Source organism: Ursus arctos, unplaced genomic scaffold, assembly GCF_023065955.2.
Source record: "Ursus arctos isolate Adak ecotype North America unplaced genomic scaffold, UrsArc2.0 scaffold_28, whole genome shotgun sequence".
In the NCBI taxonomy this organism is placed as follows: domain Eukaryota; kingdom Metazoa; phylum Chordata; class Mammalia; order Carnivora; family Ursidae; genus Ursus; species Ursus arctos.
Genome location: NW_026622963.1, coordinates 8749994 through 8770073, shown reverse-complemented (window position 1 = coordinate 8770073; position 20080 = coordinate 8749994). Strand labels below are relative to the sequence as shown.

The following is a 20080-nucleotide window of genomic DNA, read 5'->3' as shown; positions in this document are numbered from 1 at the left end:
ATTGAGAGAACTAGAGCTGGGGAAAGTGTAGAAACCCGCTGGAGTGACAGGCCTGCCCGAGTCAGCATTCCCAGCCGCCTTGCTCCCGCTCTGTTAATTTTAGAAACTCCTCTAGCCTGTGTGTATTATTAGCTTTATGTACAGAGGGCCATGGGGCCCCAGTAGCCTCTCGATGCCAGTTTTGTTTTGTTTTTCCCAAGAGATGAAATGAAAAGGAATGGTGGCCGTGTGTATAGAGGGGTGTTTGCACACTCTGTGTGTGAATGGGGATACCTGTTTGCGGCTTCTAATGAGTGTTTGCAGCTGTCTTTGAATGACATGCTTGAGGCTGTGTAGAGAGTGTACACGGCTCAGGAACATCCCGTAGAAGCTGAAACCATTCTCTGGGGTCCGCACATCATTAACAGGATGTGCTGTCTTCTGTGTGGTGGGTGTGATGGCTGGGGAGGGTTCTTGGGTCTTAGGCTGGGTTCTCCCAGATAGCATAGGGGGCTTGGGGCTGCAGAAAGGGTGGTGGATTATAGGGCAGGGAAGGAGCTGACGTTGACCTCTTACAATAAGCACCAGCCTTAGAATGAGAAGCTTTTAGCCTGAGAGGCTCTGACTTGAGGTCCTGTCTTGAGGCCCTGAATGGCTTGGCTTTCAAAGGAGTCCAAACCTGCCCTTTCAAAGCTGCCCTTCCCTGAGCGGTGTGGTGTGGGGCAGCGGTCTCGTCCACCTTCAGTGAGGCAGATCCTGCTCTCTCTTTGACTCACAGCACCATTTTGAATCTGGCAAAGAAAGCAATTTGCTGTGAAGTAATATTTTTTTCAAACCTGGAACTCTTCTGGCAGGAACACTTTGGTTTCGAATTGGGACCCTCTGAAGACTCAAGGGAAGCTTGTCTTTTTGTCTCCCCCTCCCTCCTGGCTTTCTTGCAGTCAAGAATTAAAGATGGCTGAAAGGTTACTTCTCTTGGGAGAGGACATGGTTATTTCTGCCTGACTTAATACCTTTATCTGTCATTGTGTAACTGTCTAAATTAATAGCACAGGGAAATAGCTTTGCAGGGCAGGTTTTAGATCTTGGGGCCAGCCCCGGGGTGGCTGGTACTTGGTCATACCTTCTAGACATGGGGTCTGTGCCTGCCTGTGCTGTCTGCATGCTCCAGAAGGGCCCCTGCTAGGCCAGGTGGCTTCGCCCTGAGTGGCCCTTCCCACCTCCCTCAGGAAGCACTTGCAGGTGCTTTGACACCTTAGGAGAAATGATACTGTAAGCCCCCACTGATCTCACTCCATTGCATTGAGTGGCGCCTCACAGGTGCCTGAAATCCCCTCATTAACACTTCCTGCCCTTGAAGATTTCACTGTCCTTCCCCAACCCTGTGTTAGAATGCAAACCTCTGGGGGAGATAGATGGTCAGGCATTTTGACTATAGGGAATAGACTAAAGGGGGACCCCAGAAACCCAGTGTGGGTGAGGGCCAGGTCAGAATTATGGGATGGAGTGTTAGACTCTACCCCTTACTGCACAGTGAGGAAACTGAGGCCTAGAGCAGGGAGGACACCTGCTTGAAGTCACACAGCATGTCAGTGGCAGAGCTGGGGCTGGATCCCAGGCCTCCTGCCACCCGAGTACCTGCCGTGTGTCTGGACCTCCCCTGCTCTCTGGTCATGGTCTGTAGCACGTCTGCCTGCCAGCCTGTCTCAGACCCTAGCTGACCCTCCGGGAGGATGGAGCAGCTTGGCCTGAGCCTGGGGTGTTGTGGAGCGAACTACTCCCGCTGCTAAAACAGCTTGGCACTTCTCTCTGGACATCGTTGTTTGGTTTGCATTTCAGCCTGAGTCCCGCTGGGGCTTGGGGATGGGAGCGGGAGGCTTGTCACTGGGGAGCAGACAGAGGGACGGGCAGAGGGTATCCTTAGAGAAAAGAGAGCCTTTCTGGGCCAGTCTCCATATCTTGCCCATGGTACCCATGCGTCTGTCTCACACAGTGACTCAGAACCTCCCAAGTCTTCCCTCTTCCACACGTGCTCTCCCTTGGAGTTTCTTCCCATAGTCTGTAAGTCATTCTCTCTGTCCTCCTGGCGACTGACCCCTGTGTCTCTGGGCAGATTTTACTGGGACCTGACCATGCTGCTGCTGATGGTCGGAAACCTAATCATCATTCCCGTGGGCATCACCTTCTTCAAGGATGAGAACACCACACCCTGGATCGTCTTCAATGTGGTGTCGGACACATTCTTCCTCATCGACTTGGTCCTCAACTTCCGCACAGGGATCGTGGTGGAGGACAACACCGAGATCATCCTGGACCCGCAGCGGATTAAGATGAAGTACCTCAAAAGCTGGTTTGTGGTGGATTTCATCTCGTCCATCCCCGTGGACTACATTTTCCTCATCGTGGAGACACGCATTGACTCCGAGGTCTATAAGACGGCCCGGGCCTTGCGCATCGTCCGCTTTACCAAGATCCTCAGCCTCCTGCGTCTCTTGCGTCTCTCCCGCCTCATTCGATACATTCACCAGTGGGAAGAGGTGAGTGGTCAGACCCAAGCCTCTTGGGGGAAGGGGCATGGTCCCCACAGGGAACAGATAGTTGGATTTGGGCTGTCAGATGGTAGCAGCCGCATCTGCTCCAAGAGGACTTGTGTTAGTAAGTTCTTGACTTCTTATCATGTGCTAGATACTATGAAAATCACTTTACAGGCAGTATCCCATGTAAGTCTCTAACAACAGTAGCGGTACTCACTTTTACATGAGGAATCCAAGAGAAAGAAAGTTGAAGGGATTGATATGAGGTCACAGAATCAGTCATTGGTGAACCTGGACTTGAGAGCCTGTGCTATTAACCAGTGGACTATATTGTAGGGAACGCAAACTCATGAGCCTTGAGGGGCCAGGCAGGGAATGTGAATGGGTGAAAAGGGCCGGTGAGAGGCAGTAGGGAGTGTGGTGGACTGGGGAAAACTGAAGAATACATCTTCCGTCTGCCTCTTCTCCACTGTAGCTACTTGTTGCCCAGTGAGAATAAGCCCAGGCTTGCAAGATCTGCACACTGATCATGAGAAGCAGAAATCTGGGTTTTTGTGCCAATTTTGTTGGCAACTATCTTAGGTGTCCTGGGGGTTCTTCCAGAGCAGACCCTGAGGTGAGGATTTGCATGAAAGTGGCTTTTTTCCCCAGTGGGGCTGCAGCAGGGAGCGTTTCCAGGAATAATCTGGTAAGGGACTGGGGAAGAGGGACAGGGGATGGAAGGAAGGAAGCCAAATAAGGAGCCAAACCAAACAAAGTGCCGCGGGGAGCTCTGGGGACAGTGGACCTCACACCTCGGGCAAAGAGTTGGAATTTGGATATCCCCTCCCGTGTCAGTCCTTGGGTCAGGGCACTCCCCGCCCTCTGTGCTAGCAGGCAAAGCAGCTTCCAGCAGCCTGGGGCAGGCCTCTGACAAAGAGCCACAGGGGCTAGCCGTAGGGAGCGAAAAGCATCCGAGGAGTGTGGAGTCGTGTCCACACAAACTGTAAAGGGATCCTAGGGGCTGTGGGCAGGGCACTGGCTACAGTAACTAAATAAAACATTGTAAAAGAACTGGGTGGGCCAACACCGTTCTGAGCAAACCTAACCCAGCCACGGGCTGAATGCAGTCCTCTGTGGGAGGAAGAGAGGAGGACTGTGGACTGCGGCTCGGAAAAAGGCAGGTGACGGTGTGAGCGCTTCGGTCTGTGTCTGCCACCAGCCAACGTAGGACTTTCAGCCACGGTGGTAGTCAGGCTGACCTGCAGGTGCCATCACAGGGGTAGGTGTGCTCTGTGAGGCCGCCTACCTTGGGGTCCAGAGCAGCCCAGAGCCCGGGGAAGCTTCCACAGAGGCGCGTTCCTTGCCATGGCTCACTGCCGGGCTTCTGTTCCCCAGGACCCCCTTGCTTGGTTGGTTGGACGGAAGTGCCCATGCCCAGGACACGAAGCCCCCACCCCACACCAGTGGCAGCCTGGGCCCTAGCAGCACCCACGGCCGATGGTCCGGGCGCTGGCAGATTGAGGTCAGAGATATCGTGAACACCTGTGCAGCTGGTGCGCCTCCACCAGCCCCGCAGCCTCACTCCGTGGCGGAAATTCTCTTTGCCTAGGAGAATTTGCATTATTCCTGCTGACGGAAGAGGGGCCATGACTTGCCCAAGGTCACGCGGGCGGCAGGCCTCTGGCGGAGCTGGAGCAGAGCCCAGTTAGCTCTCTGGACTCGCAGCAATGAGGAGTCAGTCCCTCCCTGGTGCAGTGCAAGGCCCGGGGGCTCGAGCTAGGATTGCACCTGTGAGACCCGAATTAAAATCCTGACTCTGTGACCTGGGTGGCCACCTTGTCTCCCGGAGCCTCAGTCTCTTATCTGCAGAGTGGGTAACATCCTCACTGGATCCTTGTGAGGATGAAATGAGATGCTGTTTATAAGACGCTCAGCAGGAAGCCCGGTGGATGGTTTGATAAATGTCCCTCCCCGCTCATTTGTCTGAGTGACCATCTGTACCTCTGTGTGTGGGGGGGTTACTTATCTCAAATACTTTTTGTTTCTCTTTAAGATTTATTTACTTCTTTGAGAGAGAGAGAGGAGAGAGAGAACACGCACACAAATGGGAGGGGCAGAGGGAGAGGGAGGGAGAATCTCAAGCAGACTCCACGTTGAGCACAAAGCCCAAAGCGGGGCTCGATCTCACGACCCTGGATCATGACCTAAGCCGAACCCAAGAGTCAGATGCTGAACTGGCCGCGCCAGCCAGGAGCCTCTCAAATATTGTTTAGCCTTTATGTTACTGGCTCCTCCCGCCTAGCCGGCAAGGGAAAACAAGCACGACTGATTATTCCTGCTTGTCCGTGAGGAACAGGGTCGGAAGGTCCAGCTGGCCCAGGCGTAGAATTTTGGAACGGGGCCTCCTGATGCCGGGTTCCTGCATTCTTAGGTTGCCTGAAAGCAGGATGACTTTGATTCTGTTGTCTGTCCCTCTGTTAGGGACGCTCCCGGCTGAGACTGGGAAGGCAGGCAGCCGAGCAGGTGGAGGGGTGCGGTGAGGAGTTCTGTGTGACCGGTTGGGTTTGAGGTACCTATGGGACATCCAGGCACAGAGAGCTGTTGGCCTGGGGATCTGAGCTCAGACCTGAGAGGGGACAGTGTTGGCGTGGGGGTGGGGGGCTGGGGCCCCTCTGAGCGGATGCAGGGGAAGGACAGAGGCAGATGTCCTGGAACGCCCTGGCAGGCTTGTCTCTTGGTTTCTGTCCCAAGTAGAAATGCCATGGTCAGGGGGGTGGACCCTAGACACCCTCAGGCAGACCTCCGGACCATGTTGGCTCCCTCAGTCCCCAAGACCCCCCCTCCAGCCTTCTGTTTGTCTTGAACTTGCAGTAAGACTATCATTAAAAGCAGCCAAGGAGCCCCTCTCTCCCTTCTCTGGCATTGGTTTAAGTCTCCAGGCTCCAGCCCCCTGGGAACTACCCTTGCTCCTTCCTGATGCCTGGGCCCCGGCGGCCGTAATATTTGGGGAGAGTTGGCAGAATCGCCAGCGGCTCGGCAGCGTGGGCCCTGGAACAGAAACAAGTGCTTCTCTTACTGTCCCTGCACCACACATCCTGGGAGCTCGGTCCAGAGCTTCTGTCCGCACTGCCTCTCTGGCCTGGCTACCCTACGGGCTCTCCAGAACTGGTCAGGCAGGCTCTCGCCCTGGCCCCTCCCTGGGGTAGACCCAGGAGGCCTCAGGTCTGAACTGGACATTGGTATCTGGTCTCCTGGGCAGGGAGGAAGATGCCAAGAGGCCAAATAGATGACTCCCCACCCCCTCCACACACACCCTTATCTGGCCTGCTAGCTGGGGAGGAAATTGCTTTGAGCCTGCTTCTGCCGGCACACCGCCCAGCCAAGGGCTCCCACTGGCCCCCGGGGTGGGATTGGGCTTCCCCAGCTGGCCCCAGAAGCCCTGTCTCCACATTCTCAACAGCTGCCCTAGCCTGGGGCTTCTCACCTCAGCTTGGCCTACAGGCAACAGCAGGGAGACCCGAGAGGTCCCAGTCCTGCGTGAGACACTGGAAAGGAGGTATTCAGCAGAGAAAACCCTGCTCTCTCTCCTCCTCTAACTCTGTATGTGAATCTCTTTCCTTTCGGGGGCCTCAGTTTCCCAGACTGTAACGTGTGCCCTGCTGTTCTAGGGGGTTGGGGCTTGGTCCCCACTCCAGCCTCCCCTGGCAAGGATGATGTGAGCTGACCCTGAGGACATTTTTGTGGCGCTGGATGGGGGCGAGAACGTCAGCCACCTGTGAGAGGAAACAGCTTGCCCGAGGCCCCTGGTGAAGCTGTGGCCATGCCAGACTGCCCACCCCCAGGCTTCAGCTGCCTCGCCCAGCCCAGCCCCCCGTCAGACAGTCCTCAAGTGTTATCAGCAGGTCTTGGGAGTCGGGGAGGTGGAAGGTCTCGCCAGGTGTAGGCCACCCTCTCGGAGGACGCCAGCCTCTGCCTCCATCCCAAGCGATCTAGGTCAGCATCCTCCTCCCCAGCCTCCCTAGCCAAGCCTCTTCCCTCCCTCTGAGGTGTGAGCTTGTTACAGGCACAGAGGCTATTGTTAGAAACCATGGTCCGTCCCCCCCACCCGCCGGATGTTCCCTGCAGGCCCAGCACCCCAGCGACCCATCCCAGAATCCTCTTCCCCTCGGCAGCCCAGAGCCGTGGGAGGAAGGCTGGAGGCAGGAGGCTGGGCCGCGGCCGAGCCTCCTGATGAGTCTCCTCCCCCACGGGCCTCGATTTTTCTTTCTCTCTCAGAATCGAGGAGGGGTCCTAGGGGTAGGGGTCGGCGCTCTCTGTAGGCCTCAGGAAGGGACCCAGTGTGCCCCTCAGTTTGGCCACCTCCAGGCTGTCCCCAGAACACACATGCACCAGCCATCCTCTCAGGCCTGGGATTGCTGACCCCAGTGTGATCGCTGGTCCCTGAGACTCAAGGAGAAGTTGTTTTTTTTTTTTTCCCTGAGGAGAAAACGAATCTCGCTGGGAGGGAACTCAACCGAGCCCCAAGAACAGGCCTTGGCGGACACTCTAGTTTCTGGTCTCTCCCCAGGACTGAGAAATCAACTTTTTGTTTGAAGGCTGGGGAAGAGAGGGAAGGAAAGGAACCAACATGCATTGAGTACCTATTGTATACCAGCTGTGGACATTATCTCTCCTGATCCCCAAGACAGCCCTGGGAGCTGACAGTTATTGACCCATTACACAGATGAGGAAACAGGCTCAGAGCGGAGAAGGCGCTTGGCCGAGGTAGAAGATGTGTCGCTCTGTCTCCGTGCTGTGGTGGGGAAGCTACGGAGCCTCCCCCCAGGGCCACGCAGAGCACAGAGAGTGAGCCACCCAGGCTGCTGGCCCAGCGAGCCTTGCGGGGCCTGGAAATGAAGGTACTCAACCCCCACAGTCAGAACCAACATCATAAAAGGGGGTTTTAATGAGGAATAAAGAGCAAGATAAATATTTGTGCAGTGCAGCTGACTTGCGGGTGGCCTGCGGCCCCAGCCCACAGCAGGGACACACGAGTGTTTAGCCACCTCTCCCAGCAACGGCCAGCCTTACTCTCAGCAACCACACCTGGGTGCCGTAGTGCGGGGCCGGGGTGCGTGTCCTCACCACCTGGGGTACCTCCTAGCCTGGATGGATTTGCCCCTCCTCCCCCACCAGCTCGGCAGCAAGGTCAGATTTTGCCATCGGTGCCTTTGGCTTTGCATTGACTGAGAGCTGTCCACAGTCTCCCTCCCCACCCCTCCCCACCTCCTCGGGGCCCCCTTCCAGCAGCCACCTACTTCTTCAGCCCAGCACCAGGCACCACCACCACCATCACCGTGCTCCGCAGGACACGTGAGTCTGTGCCCACCTGCAGGAAAAGGCACCCCTCCCTCCCTGCAAAGGCGGAGGCAGAGTCCCCGTCGGCTGCACCTGCCCAGAGAGGGGTCTTTTCCAAATGCCACCATATACACTCATGGTGGCCCTGCTCCTCATCATCCCTATCGCTGTCGTCATCACCTCCCCCTCTACCTCTGTCACGAAGCACTTCTCAGTTCCTGAGACCCTACCACGCGCTCTGCCCCCTTCATTGCCGAGGTCATGATCGAGGCAAAACTAGACAAGGACCTGGTCCTGGAGGAGGATGGGCTACGAAGGAAAAGACAGGTGATACCGAAAGAAAAGCGGGTACTGCATAAAAATATACCCACCCGGATACTTCTGTCTCTAAGGCCTGGAGTGATTCGCGCAGAGGGGCGGGCTCCGTGAGCCGTCCCAGGCTGGGACGCTTTCTAAAAGGGGTCCGAGGCTTCCTGCAGCCCCAGGACTGTATCACGTACACGTACCGCATAGTACTGTCTACCATAGACACCCTAAGTACCGTCCAGCTTGGGCTGTTAGAACAGAATACTGCAGACCTGGGGGCTTAAACGACAAAGGTTTATTTCTCACAGTTCTGGAGGCTGGAAGGACAAATCGGGTGCCGGTGTGGTCGGCTTCTGCTTGAGGCCCTCGTCCTCGTTTGTGGATGGCCACCTGCTTGCTGTGTCCTCACATGGCAGAGAGATCCTCCTTCTCGTGTCTCTTCTTCCAAGGGCACAGACCCCATTCTTGGGGGCTCCAACCCCCACGACCTCATCACCTCCTAAAGACCCCAACTTCTAATGCCGTCACAGTGGGGGTTGGGAGTTCAACAAATGAATTTTGGGGACACAAACATCCAGTCCACAGCAGCTGGGAAATGAAAGAGCTTTGTAATAAGGACCCTACTCATGTGCTCGTGGCCCAGAGGACTTTAGTAGCAAGTTTAATTTCTCCAGCAACCTCGAGAAATGGGGGGCAGATGTCTAGCTCGGCATAGCTGAGGGGAGGCTGAGATGTGGTGGGACGCAAGGGCAGGTGCTGGCCACTTCTGAGACAGGATGTTCCCACGTCACTTGCCTTCCCCATCCTCTGAGTCTGGGGAGCTGGTGGCATCCTGGTCAACAGAGACTTTGAAAGGTTAGTGACTTGCCCAAGGTCATAGAGCCATTGTGCTCACCTAAGCAGTGAAGAACCAGAAGTGAGATCTCCCGTCAGAGCCGTGGCTGGGGTGCCGGTACTCAGGAGCTGCTGGGGACAGTGGGGAGAGGCTGAGGAGCTTCCCGGGCTCCGGATCTAGGCCCCATGGCAAGGCTGGCAGTGGGCGGATGGCCGGGGGCAATGCTGTCATGCTGGGGCATGCTGTGCCTTCTAGACGCAGGCCCCGGGCCCATACGGCCCCGCCCCATCTCTCGTGCCCCCCACCCCTTACACTGACGCAGCAGTTCGGCGGGGAGCTGGCATGCCGACAGCACGGGGCTCACGGAGGCAAGAGGCTGGGGAGTTCCAGCTGGCCCTGGGTCCCCTTGCCGTGTGAATCCAGCCACATCACTCAGCCACTTTGGGTTTGAGTTGTTCCATCTCCAAAACAGAATTCCTGAAACCATCCTTCCCTCACTGGGCCAGTCTGATCATCTGCAGGCAGCCCTGGGCTCAGACGTGCCGCTCCCACTGCCACCATGACGGTGGCCGGTGCCTTTCCTTCTCCAAGCCGTGATGTAAAATGGATTAATAATATTTTTAGCAAAGATTGTTGTGAGTTTAAATGAGATGAAGGCTGTGGGCCCACATGCCCACACTCAGATGTGGTGTTATTGTCCCTCTGTCACGTGGGCCGTGGAGGTGATGGAGCGCCATCCTCCATGAACCTTTCCAGGGTCTGCTCCATCCTGGAAAGACTCCATTGCCTTTCGGCTGGAACATCCAGAGTCATGCTAATAAGGGGGTCACAGGTGGGCGTGACCCTGGAGGTGATCGACGAGTGGTGTTCATGTTTGGCTTTTCAGAACCTAGCCCCACACTAAGCCCACATTTCAGAAGGGGAAACTGAAGTCACTAGTATCAGAACATCCTGCCACCAGCCACCAAAGTGTACCCCAACCTGCCCCCAGAGTCTCCTAGGCCAGGGGCAAGGCCAGAGCTTCCAGAGACCTCCCTCTAGACTTCCTTCCAGCTCTCTGTCCCCTCACTGCCCCGTCAGCCTGGGGATCCCCGTTGATACCAGACCAAGCAGCAGCTCTGGGAGGAGGGCGGTGGGGCGGGGGTGCGGGGACGTGCCCACTCTGGCTCTGCCCTGCCAGGCTTCAGCCTCTCACTAGGAGCCACAGGAGTGGGGGTGCACGGGTGGCGCTGGGTTGGGGTTGCAGGGACTGTACTTTATTACGCGATACGGGAGAGCACGACTGCTACTACGTATTAACTAATCATAAAGATTAATTATTAACAACAACCCATCCATTAATAATGGTTTGCAATTTATGGAACACGTCTATAGTACCGGGCACTTTATATGTATAATTTAATCCCTCTGACAGTCCACTCAGGTAAGAATTTTTATTGCCATTTTCCAGATGAAGAAACATAATCAGAGAGGTTCAGGGACTTGGCCAAGGTCGCACAGCCGGGAATTGGGTGGAAGTGGGCCTGGGATCAAGGTCTGTGGGAGCTGGGAGCCCGTGCGTCGGTGCTGCTCCCCTTCAGCTCCGTGGCTGCCTTAAGCGGAGCCCCCTGCCACTCGTAGGTCTCCGGTGTCTAGCAGCAGATCTGGGGAAACACCGCGCCCCGCCCTCCCGGTGACGGCAGACCTGGCTCCCTGCGGAGCCTCATGCTGGCTGGCCCCTCTCCCTGTCATCACCACGTCCGAGGCCAGCCGGGGAGGCAGCTTCTGTGCCCACGCCGGGGCGGCCGGGGGGCTCCCGGTGCCCTCCCTTCGGGTGTCCGGCCTGGAGGGCTGGACTTGCCGGCGGAGGCCTCCCCCATCTGCACGCATCCCAGGAGGCGTCCCTCTCGGGCCCTCCAGCCCGCCGTGAGCTTCTCCGGGCCGCCTTCCTGCCCCCGCCCGCACCCCTACCCGGCCGGCTGCTCGGCCAAGGGCGCGTGGGGAGGGGTGGGAGGGGTGGGAAGGGTGCGACGGGCCCCCCCGCAGCCGCAGGGGCCATCGGGGCCGCCCCCGCCACTCCCCCCACCCCCCGCCCCGCCGCGAGCTAGCAGGTGTCTTGCCCTCTGCCTCCAGATCTTCCACATGACGTACGACCTGGCGAGCGCCGTGGTGCGCATCGTGAACCTCATCGGCATGATGCTCCTGCTGTGCCACTGGGACGGCTGCCTGCAGTTCCTGGTGCCCATGCTGCAGGACTTCCCCGACGACTGCTGGGTGTCCATCAACAACATGGTGGTGAGCGCCCGCCCCGCCCGCCGGAAGACGGGCGCCGGGGAGGCACGACTGGCGGGGTCGGTCCGCCGCCCGGGCTCCTGAGCCTCGGTGTTTGGCCCTGACATCACCCAAGGAGACGAAGACCTGGCCATTCTCGGACTGTCTCAAGGGTGGCAAAGCTGAGCTGGGGGCTCCTGCCCTCCTCCCTCTGTTCCCCAGAGGCAGACCAACCCTAGAAGCCGAGCCCGAGGACAGAGAAACCCGAGGGCAGAGAAAGCTGTGAGGAGCGCTGTGGGCAGTGCCTAGACGGGGCCAGCCGCCTTCCCGCTGAGCCGGGCTGTCCCCTACCGGCCCCTTCCCCCCTCCCAGCCCCCACCCCTCAGACACACACCCGCTCCTCACGGGGGGGGGGGGGGGGTCCTGAGCCTGGAGGGCTTACCACCTCCCTACCACCAGCCCTGTGGTGGGAAGATGGAATGGGGGCTGGGAAGCCATAGCGCAGAACCACCCCCCCACCATGCAGCCTCCCATGGACAGAGTGGGCACCAGGTGCGGTGAGGACCCCCTGGACCCCTGAACATTTGTCTGGGTCTGGTGAACCCTGCCTCTCTCCTTCTCCCTCCATGTCAGTGTGGTTAGGTCTGTGTGGTTTGGTCTGTAGGCAAATCCCCAGAGCCCCAGGGGAGGAGAAACCAGCTTTGAAAGAGGTGAAAGAGACCCTGAGGCATCTTCCAGCATCAAATAGGCCTTTACAAAACAGCCTTTTGATGAGCTAAGTGTAAATGAATCGGCCATACGGATTGAATTTCCTGGTCCACAGAGGCTCAGCAGGAAGGCCCAAAGCCCTGACTAGAGGCAGCTGGGGGCCACCCCGGTCCCCAGGCAGGGAGCCCGGGGCCAGCACCCCAGGATCAGCCCCGCTGACCTCCCAACCTGGTCTGGACTGAGAGTCACCAGACCAGCTCAGCTTTGTCTGGGACCATCAGTGACCTTGAACATGGCTCGCAGCTCCTGGGCCTTTTTCCAGGTGCAGGGACAGCCTGCTGATCCTGGAAGGGTTTGGGGCTCTGGGCGAAGTCCTGCCCAGAGTTGCTAATATGTCTCCTGTGTGAACAGGGAGACAGTGGGGAGGTGGCAGATGCTGGGGTTCATCTGGCAGCTTCCTCTTTGGGGACAGTTTCCTCTGTGTGAGGGTGACAGGCCCACACATGCACTAAATTCAGGAGCTGGCCCTTCTGTGCCCAACATTCCCACACGGAGACTTCCTTGAGACACTCACTGGCTTTGGTGACAAAAATAGCCAGGATCCTCGCTCACTCCCTTCCTCCCTCCTCCTGCCCCCAAGCATTGTCTGTTCCAGACAGTCCATCTCCCGGCAGGGAGGACTAGGGGCCTCAGCCCTGGACCGATTCCTGCAGGGCTCACCCAGGAGGCAAGTTAGCTCTGCAGCGCTTAAACTTTGCTCGCCCAAAACGAGGACAGAGTTTTCGGCTCAGTCTGCCAGAGCCTGTCCCCCCAGGGGAAGCATATCTGGTTTTATAATTGAGGTCAGTGGGGAAATGGGCTTCACTTGGCAGTAGTTTGGGGGGGGGGGGATGGAGCTATTTCAGCAAGTGGAGGACAGCAGGGTGGCTCAGCCTGGAGCCTTTGGCTGCTTGGGGGCTCCAGGTGGCCCTATGGAGACTGAGAAGTCGGGGGGGGGGGGGGTGAGGCTGGCTCCCTTCCCTTTGCTGGGGCTTCTAGCCTGATCCCTGTCCCCCAGAGCAAAAGAAAGGTCCAAGTCAGGTATTTGCTATCACCACAGGTGGCCAGCGTGGGCCTCCTGCCCCTCACCCACGGCTTTCAGCCAGAGCAAGGTTGGAAGCCCTCCTTGGGCTCAGCCACTGGGAATGAGTTAGGTTGGGGGCGGGGGTGGCAGCGACCTTTCTAGCCGCTAGTGAGAGCGGCAGCCATTCACTACCCACCCCATAATGTGTCTGCAGAACAACTCCTGGGGAAAGCAGTATTCCTACGCCCTCTTCAAGGCCATGAGCCACATGCTGTGCATCGGGTACGGACGGCAGGCGCCCGTGGGCATGTCGGACGTCTGGCTCACCATGCTCAGCATGATCGTGGGCGCCACCTGCTACGCCATGTTCATTGGCCACGCCACCGCCCTCATCCAGTCCCTGGACTCCTCCCGGCGCCAGTACCAGGAGAAGGTAGGGCGGAAAGCCGTGGTCCATCCTGGGTTGTCTCGGGAGAACCTGAGCCACGGTCCCCAGGGACCACAGGCTGGCAGCCGGTGGGTCCCCACCAGCCCCTCGACATATTCTGCCCTCTACCATCATCTGGCCTCGGCTGCTCACTTTTCTGTTGTCTGCCTCTTTCTCATGGACAAGTTCCCAAAACAAACCAACCCCACGTTGTTCATGATTGCTGCGTCCGTAGCTCAGTCCGTTAGATTGAAGTTCGCCAGTGCCCTCTGCATTGCTAAAGCCAATGGCTCAGCATCTCAGTGGTATTTGACAGTTATCACTCCCTTCTTGGCTTGGCTTGGTTTCTGTAACTGCATACTCTTGGCTTTCCTCCCCCCCGCCCCCTCTGGCTGGTCCTTCTTGCTTCTCCTGTGCAATGGGGCCCAAATGATATAACCGGCTGTCCACAGAGCGTGGGCATGTTACTTCCCATATCTGTGCCCCATTTGCTCATCTGTAAGATGGAGACAGTAAGGAGAAGGGGTCATATCATGGGGTTTATGAGGAGTGAGTAATACGTGCCAACCACTAAGACTGTGTGAGCACAAAGCAGGCTGTTCAATATTTATTGGCTAAGTGGGCTCCATCTGCTACCTCCCACTCCATGCTCCGCACTTAAAAAATGTAAAGTTGATCGTATCATCCTGTTTAAAACTCGTCAGAGTCTTCACAGGACTCTACTCGTAGATGCAGAGGAACTCCGAGGTGGGTTTCCTCAGCCTGGCATTTAAGGGGCATAATCTGGCCCCTGCCCTTCTCATGCCCAGATCATGCCATGGGCCCCACAGCCCTCTCTATTCCAGCCTTGTCAGCCACCACCCCCCGCCCCGCATGTGTCCTCCTGCCACAGGGCCTTGGCACAGACACTAGCCTGGAACTCTCCTCTCTCCTTTTCACCTGACCACTTCTCCACCTCTCAGCCGGCACTTCACCTTGGTGAGCCTTCTGGGACCCCACCAGCCCCATCCATCCTGTGACCCCCTGGTGCCCTCTAATTCCCCTTCATCACAGTTCGAACTCCTGCCATATTTAATTCCTCCGTGCGGTCCCTTGTTTAGCGTCCATCTTGCCTGGCCAGGCTGTGGCTCCGTGATGGCAGGACCCAGTGAATTCCCGGAATATGGCACATAGCCGGGTTCAGCGTGTATTGATTTAACTGGCTGCCTGCCTGCCCCAGGCGCTGTCCCTTGGTGGGGTGACCAAGACCCGGAGGCCCAGGTCCCATGCTGCCAAAAGGAACGCTCAGGAGAGCCTGCAGAGCCAGGTCAGGGTGGGCGGGGCAGTCTGGGGAGGCAGAGGATGGAGAAGGTAGAAGAGAATTCTAGGCGAATCATCATGACAAACATGAGCAAAGGTATGCAGATGGTGGGAAAGAAATCAGCCTGATGTAGAACAAAGGGTCCTGGGTTAGGAATGAGGGGGCTGGAAAGGGGGAGGAGAGGAGGAGTCAGGTTATAAAGGCCAAGGCTTAGTTCAGGGCCAGGTGGGGGATCAGTGTGGGCCCCTGTCAGGGCCCAGCCTGTGACCAGGTCAGGACTCAGGGTGAGACCAGTGTCAGGGCTCAGTGTGGGACCAGGATGAGGGCTCAGTCCGGGACTACAATCAGGGATAGTTCAGAAAAAGCACCAGGGTTCATTCAAGGGCAGAGTCAAGCTGCTTGTGACTTTCCATTTGCAAGTTGTCTTTATTTGTTCTTTAGCTAATGGCTCTCCAATGATTCACCCATAAATCTCTCTGAAATGTATTACCTCCCCTTGGTCCCCACCACTAGCTCTCGCCTGGATCACTTCAACAAGCTTCCAGCTCCCGCCCCTTCTCCAGACCTTGCGTCCCCATCACTATCGACGCTCCAGGCGTGGGGAATTCTCTAAAATACAGCTCTAGCTGTCCCCATAGCCAGCTGGGAAGTCCCTGTCTCCTGGGGCTGGGCACAACCTCGAGCAGACAGAGCCAGCTTGGCTGGAAGAACGCAGGGAAACTTCATCTCCCAGCCCTCGGTTGCCTGCTGGTGTCTGTCTGCAGCCGCACTGTGTCCCCACCTCTTGGGAACACCAATGCGTGAGAACAGGCTCCCCTCTTCTGCTTGTTCCTGGGGTATAGGAATTTCCCTTCCATCTCAGTGTGGGAAAACTCTGTTCTTGCCTCATCTGTTTCTGCCTATCATGCCCCCGTGGACCCCCACTCTGTACTCACAGTCCCAGGATGGCTGGAGCAGCGCCCATCCTTCACCCGTGGGTGGACGGGAGCATTTCGTATTTGCTTGAGCCCTGGGCACTTAGGCTCACAAATCCCTTATCCCCAACCTCTGATTAAAGAACTTGTTCTACCCTGCCCCCCCCCCCCATGGGCTAGAGTCACTCTTCAACAAGATGACTTGGAGCCAGTGGGGGGCCATGTTTGGATACACAGTCCATGACGGGTCAGGCATCCGGTCCCCCTAACCCACTGCAGCCCAACCCTGCTGCCCAGGCCAGTGTGCTCGCTGTGGCAAAGAGCTCCTCCAGGGCCAGTGAGGCCTCTTTGGTCCACAGCATGACACAGAAAAGACCCGTGTGCAGCGGAAACTTGATGGACTCCTGGTCGGTTGGCCTGGAACGGGGGTTTGGACAGTCCCTATTGTCCCTGGCCATCTCCAGAGCCCTGAGCACCCTGATGGAGCCCCTCCCCCGCCCCAAGCAGCTGGGAGTCAGGGAGGATCTCGGCGTCGGGGAGCCAGGCCGGGCCAGGAAGGCCCACAGGGTCCGAGCCAGCTCTGGTCAATGGCAGGGCCGCGGCCCTCAGGAGGTGACGCCCTTGCCTCTCTCCCTGGACTCAGTACAAGCAGGTGGAGCAGTACATGTCCTTCCACAAGCTCCCGCCCGACACGCGGCAGCGCATCCACGACTACTACGAGCACCGCTACCAGGGCAAGATGTTCGATGAGGAGAGCATCCTGGGCGAGCTGAGCGAGCCTCTGAGGGAGGTGAGCCGGAGGGGCAGGGGGGAGGGGGCTTCCCTCCCGCGGGGCGGCTCCTTCACCTCCTCCCTCTTGCTCCCTGTCCACCCTGTCTGGGGAGCAGGAGATCATCAACTTTAACTGCCGGAAGCTGGTGGCCTCCATGCCGCTGTTTGCCAACGCGGACCCCAACTTCGTGACCTCCATGCTGACCAAGCTGCGCTTCGAGGTCTTCCAGCCCGGCGACTACATCATCCGCGAAGGCACCATCGGCAAGAAGATGTACTTCATCCAGCACGGTGTGGTCAGTGTGCTCACCAAGGGCAACAAGGAGACCAAGCTGGCAGATGGCTCCTACTTCGGAGGTGAGGTGGCCCGGGGAGCTCTAGGGGGACAGGGGAATGGGCTGGAGAGACACCGAGGATGATGTCTGGGTCCCTTCCGGGCCACTGCCTGGAGGTGGGTGTTTGTGGCCCAGGGTCAGGGTGCCCGAGCTGGGAAAGAGCTGGGCACGAGCCATGTGGGCACCCACTGGGGTCACCTAGCGTGGTCACCGCTGGGGACGGGAACTTGTGACTGTCAAGCTTCCCTACTGTCCGGGGCGAGCAGGCGGCCCCTTCGAGCCCCCTCCCCACTCCCGCTGTCCTGGCAGAGATCTGCTTGCTGACTCGAGGTCGGCGCACGGCCAGCGTGAGGGCCGACACCTACTGCCGCCTCTACTCGCTGAGCGTGGACAACTTCAACGAGGTGCTGGAGGAGTACCCCATGATGCGGCGGGCCTTCGAGACCGTGGCGCTGGACCGCCTCGACCGCATCGGTGAGGGGCCGGGCGGGCGGGAGGGCGGCCCCGAGCGGGACCCACCCCTCCCACCCCCGCCCCCCGCTCCGGCCTGAGCCCCTGCTCTCGTTCCGCGGCCCAGGCAAGAAGAACTCCATCCTCCTGCACAAAGTGCAGCACGACCTCAACTCAGGCGTCTTCAACTACCAGGAGAACGAGATCATCCAGCAGATCGTGCAGCATGACCGCGAGATGGCCCACTGCGCTCACCGCGTCCAGGCCGCCGCCTCGGCCACCCCGACCCCCACGCCCGTCATCTGGACGCCGCTGATCCAGGCGCCGCTGCAGGCCGCCGCGGCCACCACGTCGGTGGCCATCGCGCTCACCCACCACCCGCGCCTGCCCGCCGCCATCTTCCGCCCCCCTCCCGGCCCCGGGCTGGGCGGCCTCGGGGCGGGGCAGACGCCCCGGCACCTGAAGCGGCTGCAGTCGCTGATCCCGTCGGCGCTGGGCTCCGCCTCGCCCGCCAGCAGCCCGTCGCAGGTGGACACGCCGTCTTCCTCCTCCTTCCACATCCAGCAGCTGGCCGGCTTCTCCGCGCCCGCCGGCCTGAGCCCGCTGCTGCCCTCGTCCGGCTCGTCCCCGCCCCCCGGGCTCGGCGGCTCCTCCCCGGCTCCCACGCCCTCTGGCCCCGCCGCTGCGGCCGCGGCCGCCGGCTTCGGCCACTTCCACAAGGCGCTGGGCGGCTCCCTGTCCTCGTCCGACTCTCCGCTGCTCACCCCGCTGCAGCCCGGCGCCCGCTCGCCGCAGGCCAACCAGCCGCCGCCCCCGCTGCCGGGGGCCCGGGGGGGCCTGGGACTCCTGGAGCACTTCCTGCCGCCCCCGCCCTCCTCCCGGTCCCCGTCGGCCAGCCCGGGGCAGCTGGGCCAGCCTCCCGGGGACCTGTCCCCCGGCCTGGCCGCCGGCCCGCCAAGTACGCCAGAGACGCCCCCGCGGCAACCTGAGCGGCCGTCCTTCGTGGCGGGGGCCTCCGGGGGGGCTTCTCCCGGAGCCTTCCCCCCCCGCGGGGGTCTCAGCCCCCCAGGCCACAGCCCCGGCCCCCCAAGAACTTTCCCAAGTGCCCCACCCCGGGCCTCCGGCTCCCACGGTTCCTTGCTCCTGCCGCCCGCCTCCAGCCCCCCGGCCCCCCAGGTCCCCCAGCGCCGGGGCACGCCACCGCTCACTCCGGGCCGCCTCACCCAGGACCTCAAGCTCATCTCAGCCTCCCAGCCCGCCCTGCCCCAGGACGGGGCGCAGACTCTCCGCAGAGCCTCTCCGCACTCCTCGGGGGAGTCCGTGGCGGCCTTCCCGCTCGTCCCCAGAGCTGGCGGCGCTAGCGGGGGCAGCGGGGGCCTCGGTCCCCCGGGGAGGCCCTATGGTGCCGTCCCCGGCCAGCATGTCACTCTGCCTCGGAAGACATCCTCAGGTTCTTTGCCACCCCCTCTTTCTTTGTTTGGGGCAAGAGCCGCCTCTTCTGGGGGACCCCCTCTGACTGCTGCCCCCCAGAGGGAACCTGGGGCCAGGTCTGAGCCAGTGCGCTCCAAACTGCCGTCCAATCTATGAGCGGGGCCCCTCCCTCCCTCTTCTCTTTTTTTCTCCCTTCTTTCTTTCTTCAGGTTTAACTGTGATTAGGAGATATACCAATAACAATAATAATTATCATTAAAAAAAACCCACACCAGAAAAACAAAAGACAGCAGAAAATAACCAGGTATTCTTAGAGCTATAGATTTTTGGTCACTTGCTTTTATAGACTATTTTAATACTCAGCGCTAGAGGGAGGGAGGGAGGGAGGGGGGAGGGAAGCAGGCAGGGCCCAAAGGCAAAAGCCAGAAGAAGGCAGGTGGGGGAGGTCTCTGGGGCTTGACCGGGGCGGGGGTGACCCACCTTTGGGGTTTCTTAGAGATCTGTTGTCTTCGTTTTAAGGTAACAGTCACCACCAGCCCCTTAGCTGTGAACTTGGAGCCCCATACTGCGGGAGCCATCTTGCTCCCCCCAGGAAGGGGTTGCCCCTGGATGTGTTCCTGGGGAGCCTCGGTCACCTGAGTCCTTGAGACAAAACGGGGCCAGGGCCCGGAGAGTCTTGCATTTTTTTCTACTGCAAACTTAGCAAGATATGTATATGAATATATGTATATGTATGTAAGGTGTATGTATAGCTGTGTAGCGTTCTGCAGACCGTGTAGATAGCCACTCACATGTGTGCACATTTTAACCCCATGTTGCCAGGACACCCAGGTCACCTTACATCCAGCAACCCGCCTTGGCCCTCAGGCTGGGCACCGCAGGGTCTGGGGGAAGTGTTCCCTCCAGTCCTCAGGGAAGAGGACCGCAGGACCTCTCAGCAGGCTCCCTTTCTCTCCATCGCTGGTCTCAAATCCAGTCCTAGCCAGACCTCTCACCACACGGAAGCAGAAGACCCCTCCTTCCCTGGGGGACCTCAAGCACATCCTGTCACCTCCGTGGCCCTCCGTTTTCCCATCCGTACAGTGGGAGGTGAGGGGAACTTCTATTTATCGAGTCTGCTCTGTGCCAAGCCCTGGTTCAGCACTTTACCCACATTAACTCCTTCAATTTCACGAAGACCATGAGGTAGGTACTTTGATTCTCCCCATTTCGCAGATGAGGAAACTGAGTTTGGGGTAATTTTTTCCAGAATCATGTAACTAGGAGTGGCAGAGCCAGGACTGATGGGAGATTTAAATCCTTGCCTGCCTAAGGCCAAATCCTCTGTCCCTTCCAGAAGCAACTATTGAGAGGGACTGAGTTAGTCTCCAAGCATAGTGTTGTGGGAAGAGACCAGATTTTGGAAGCAATCAGACCTGGGTTCGAATCCCAGCCCTGCCACTTCTTAGCTGTATGACC

The 20080-nt window shown here is 58.8% G+C and overlaps 1 protein-coding gene across 1 annotated transcript in view; it reads left to right on the top strand.

Moving 5' to 3' along the window:
* The window catches only part of HCN4 (hyperpolarization activated cyclic nucleotide gated potassium channel 4), a 40785-nt gene extending 21919 nt beyond the window's left edge, over nt 1-18866 (top strand). Inside the window, exons 2-8 of the mRNA XM_026478471.4 lie at nt 2093-2516; nt 11086-11247; nt 13209-13427; nt 16279-16425; nt 16523-16763; nt 17051-17215; nt 17319-18866. Of these exons, the coding sequence (XP_026334256.1) occupies nt 2093-2516; nt 11086-11247; nt 13209-13427; nt 16279-16425; nt 16523-16763; nt 17051-17215; nt 17319-18778 (2818 nt within the window). The 3' untranslated portion in view covers nt 18779-18866. The remainder of the gene's footprint in view (nt 1-2092; nt 2517-11085; nt 11248-13208; nt 13428-16278; nt 16426-16522; nt 16764-17050; nt 17216-17318) is intronic.
* The last annotated feature ends 1214 nt before the right edge of the window (nt 18867-20080 follow it).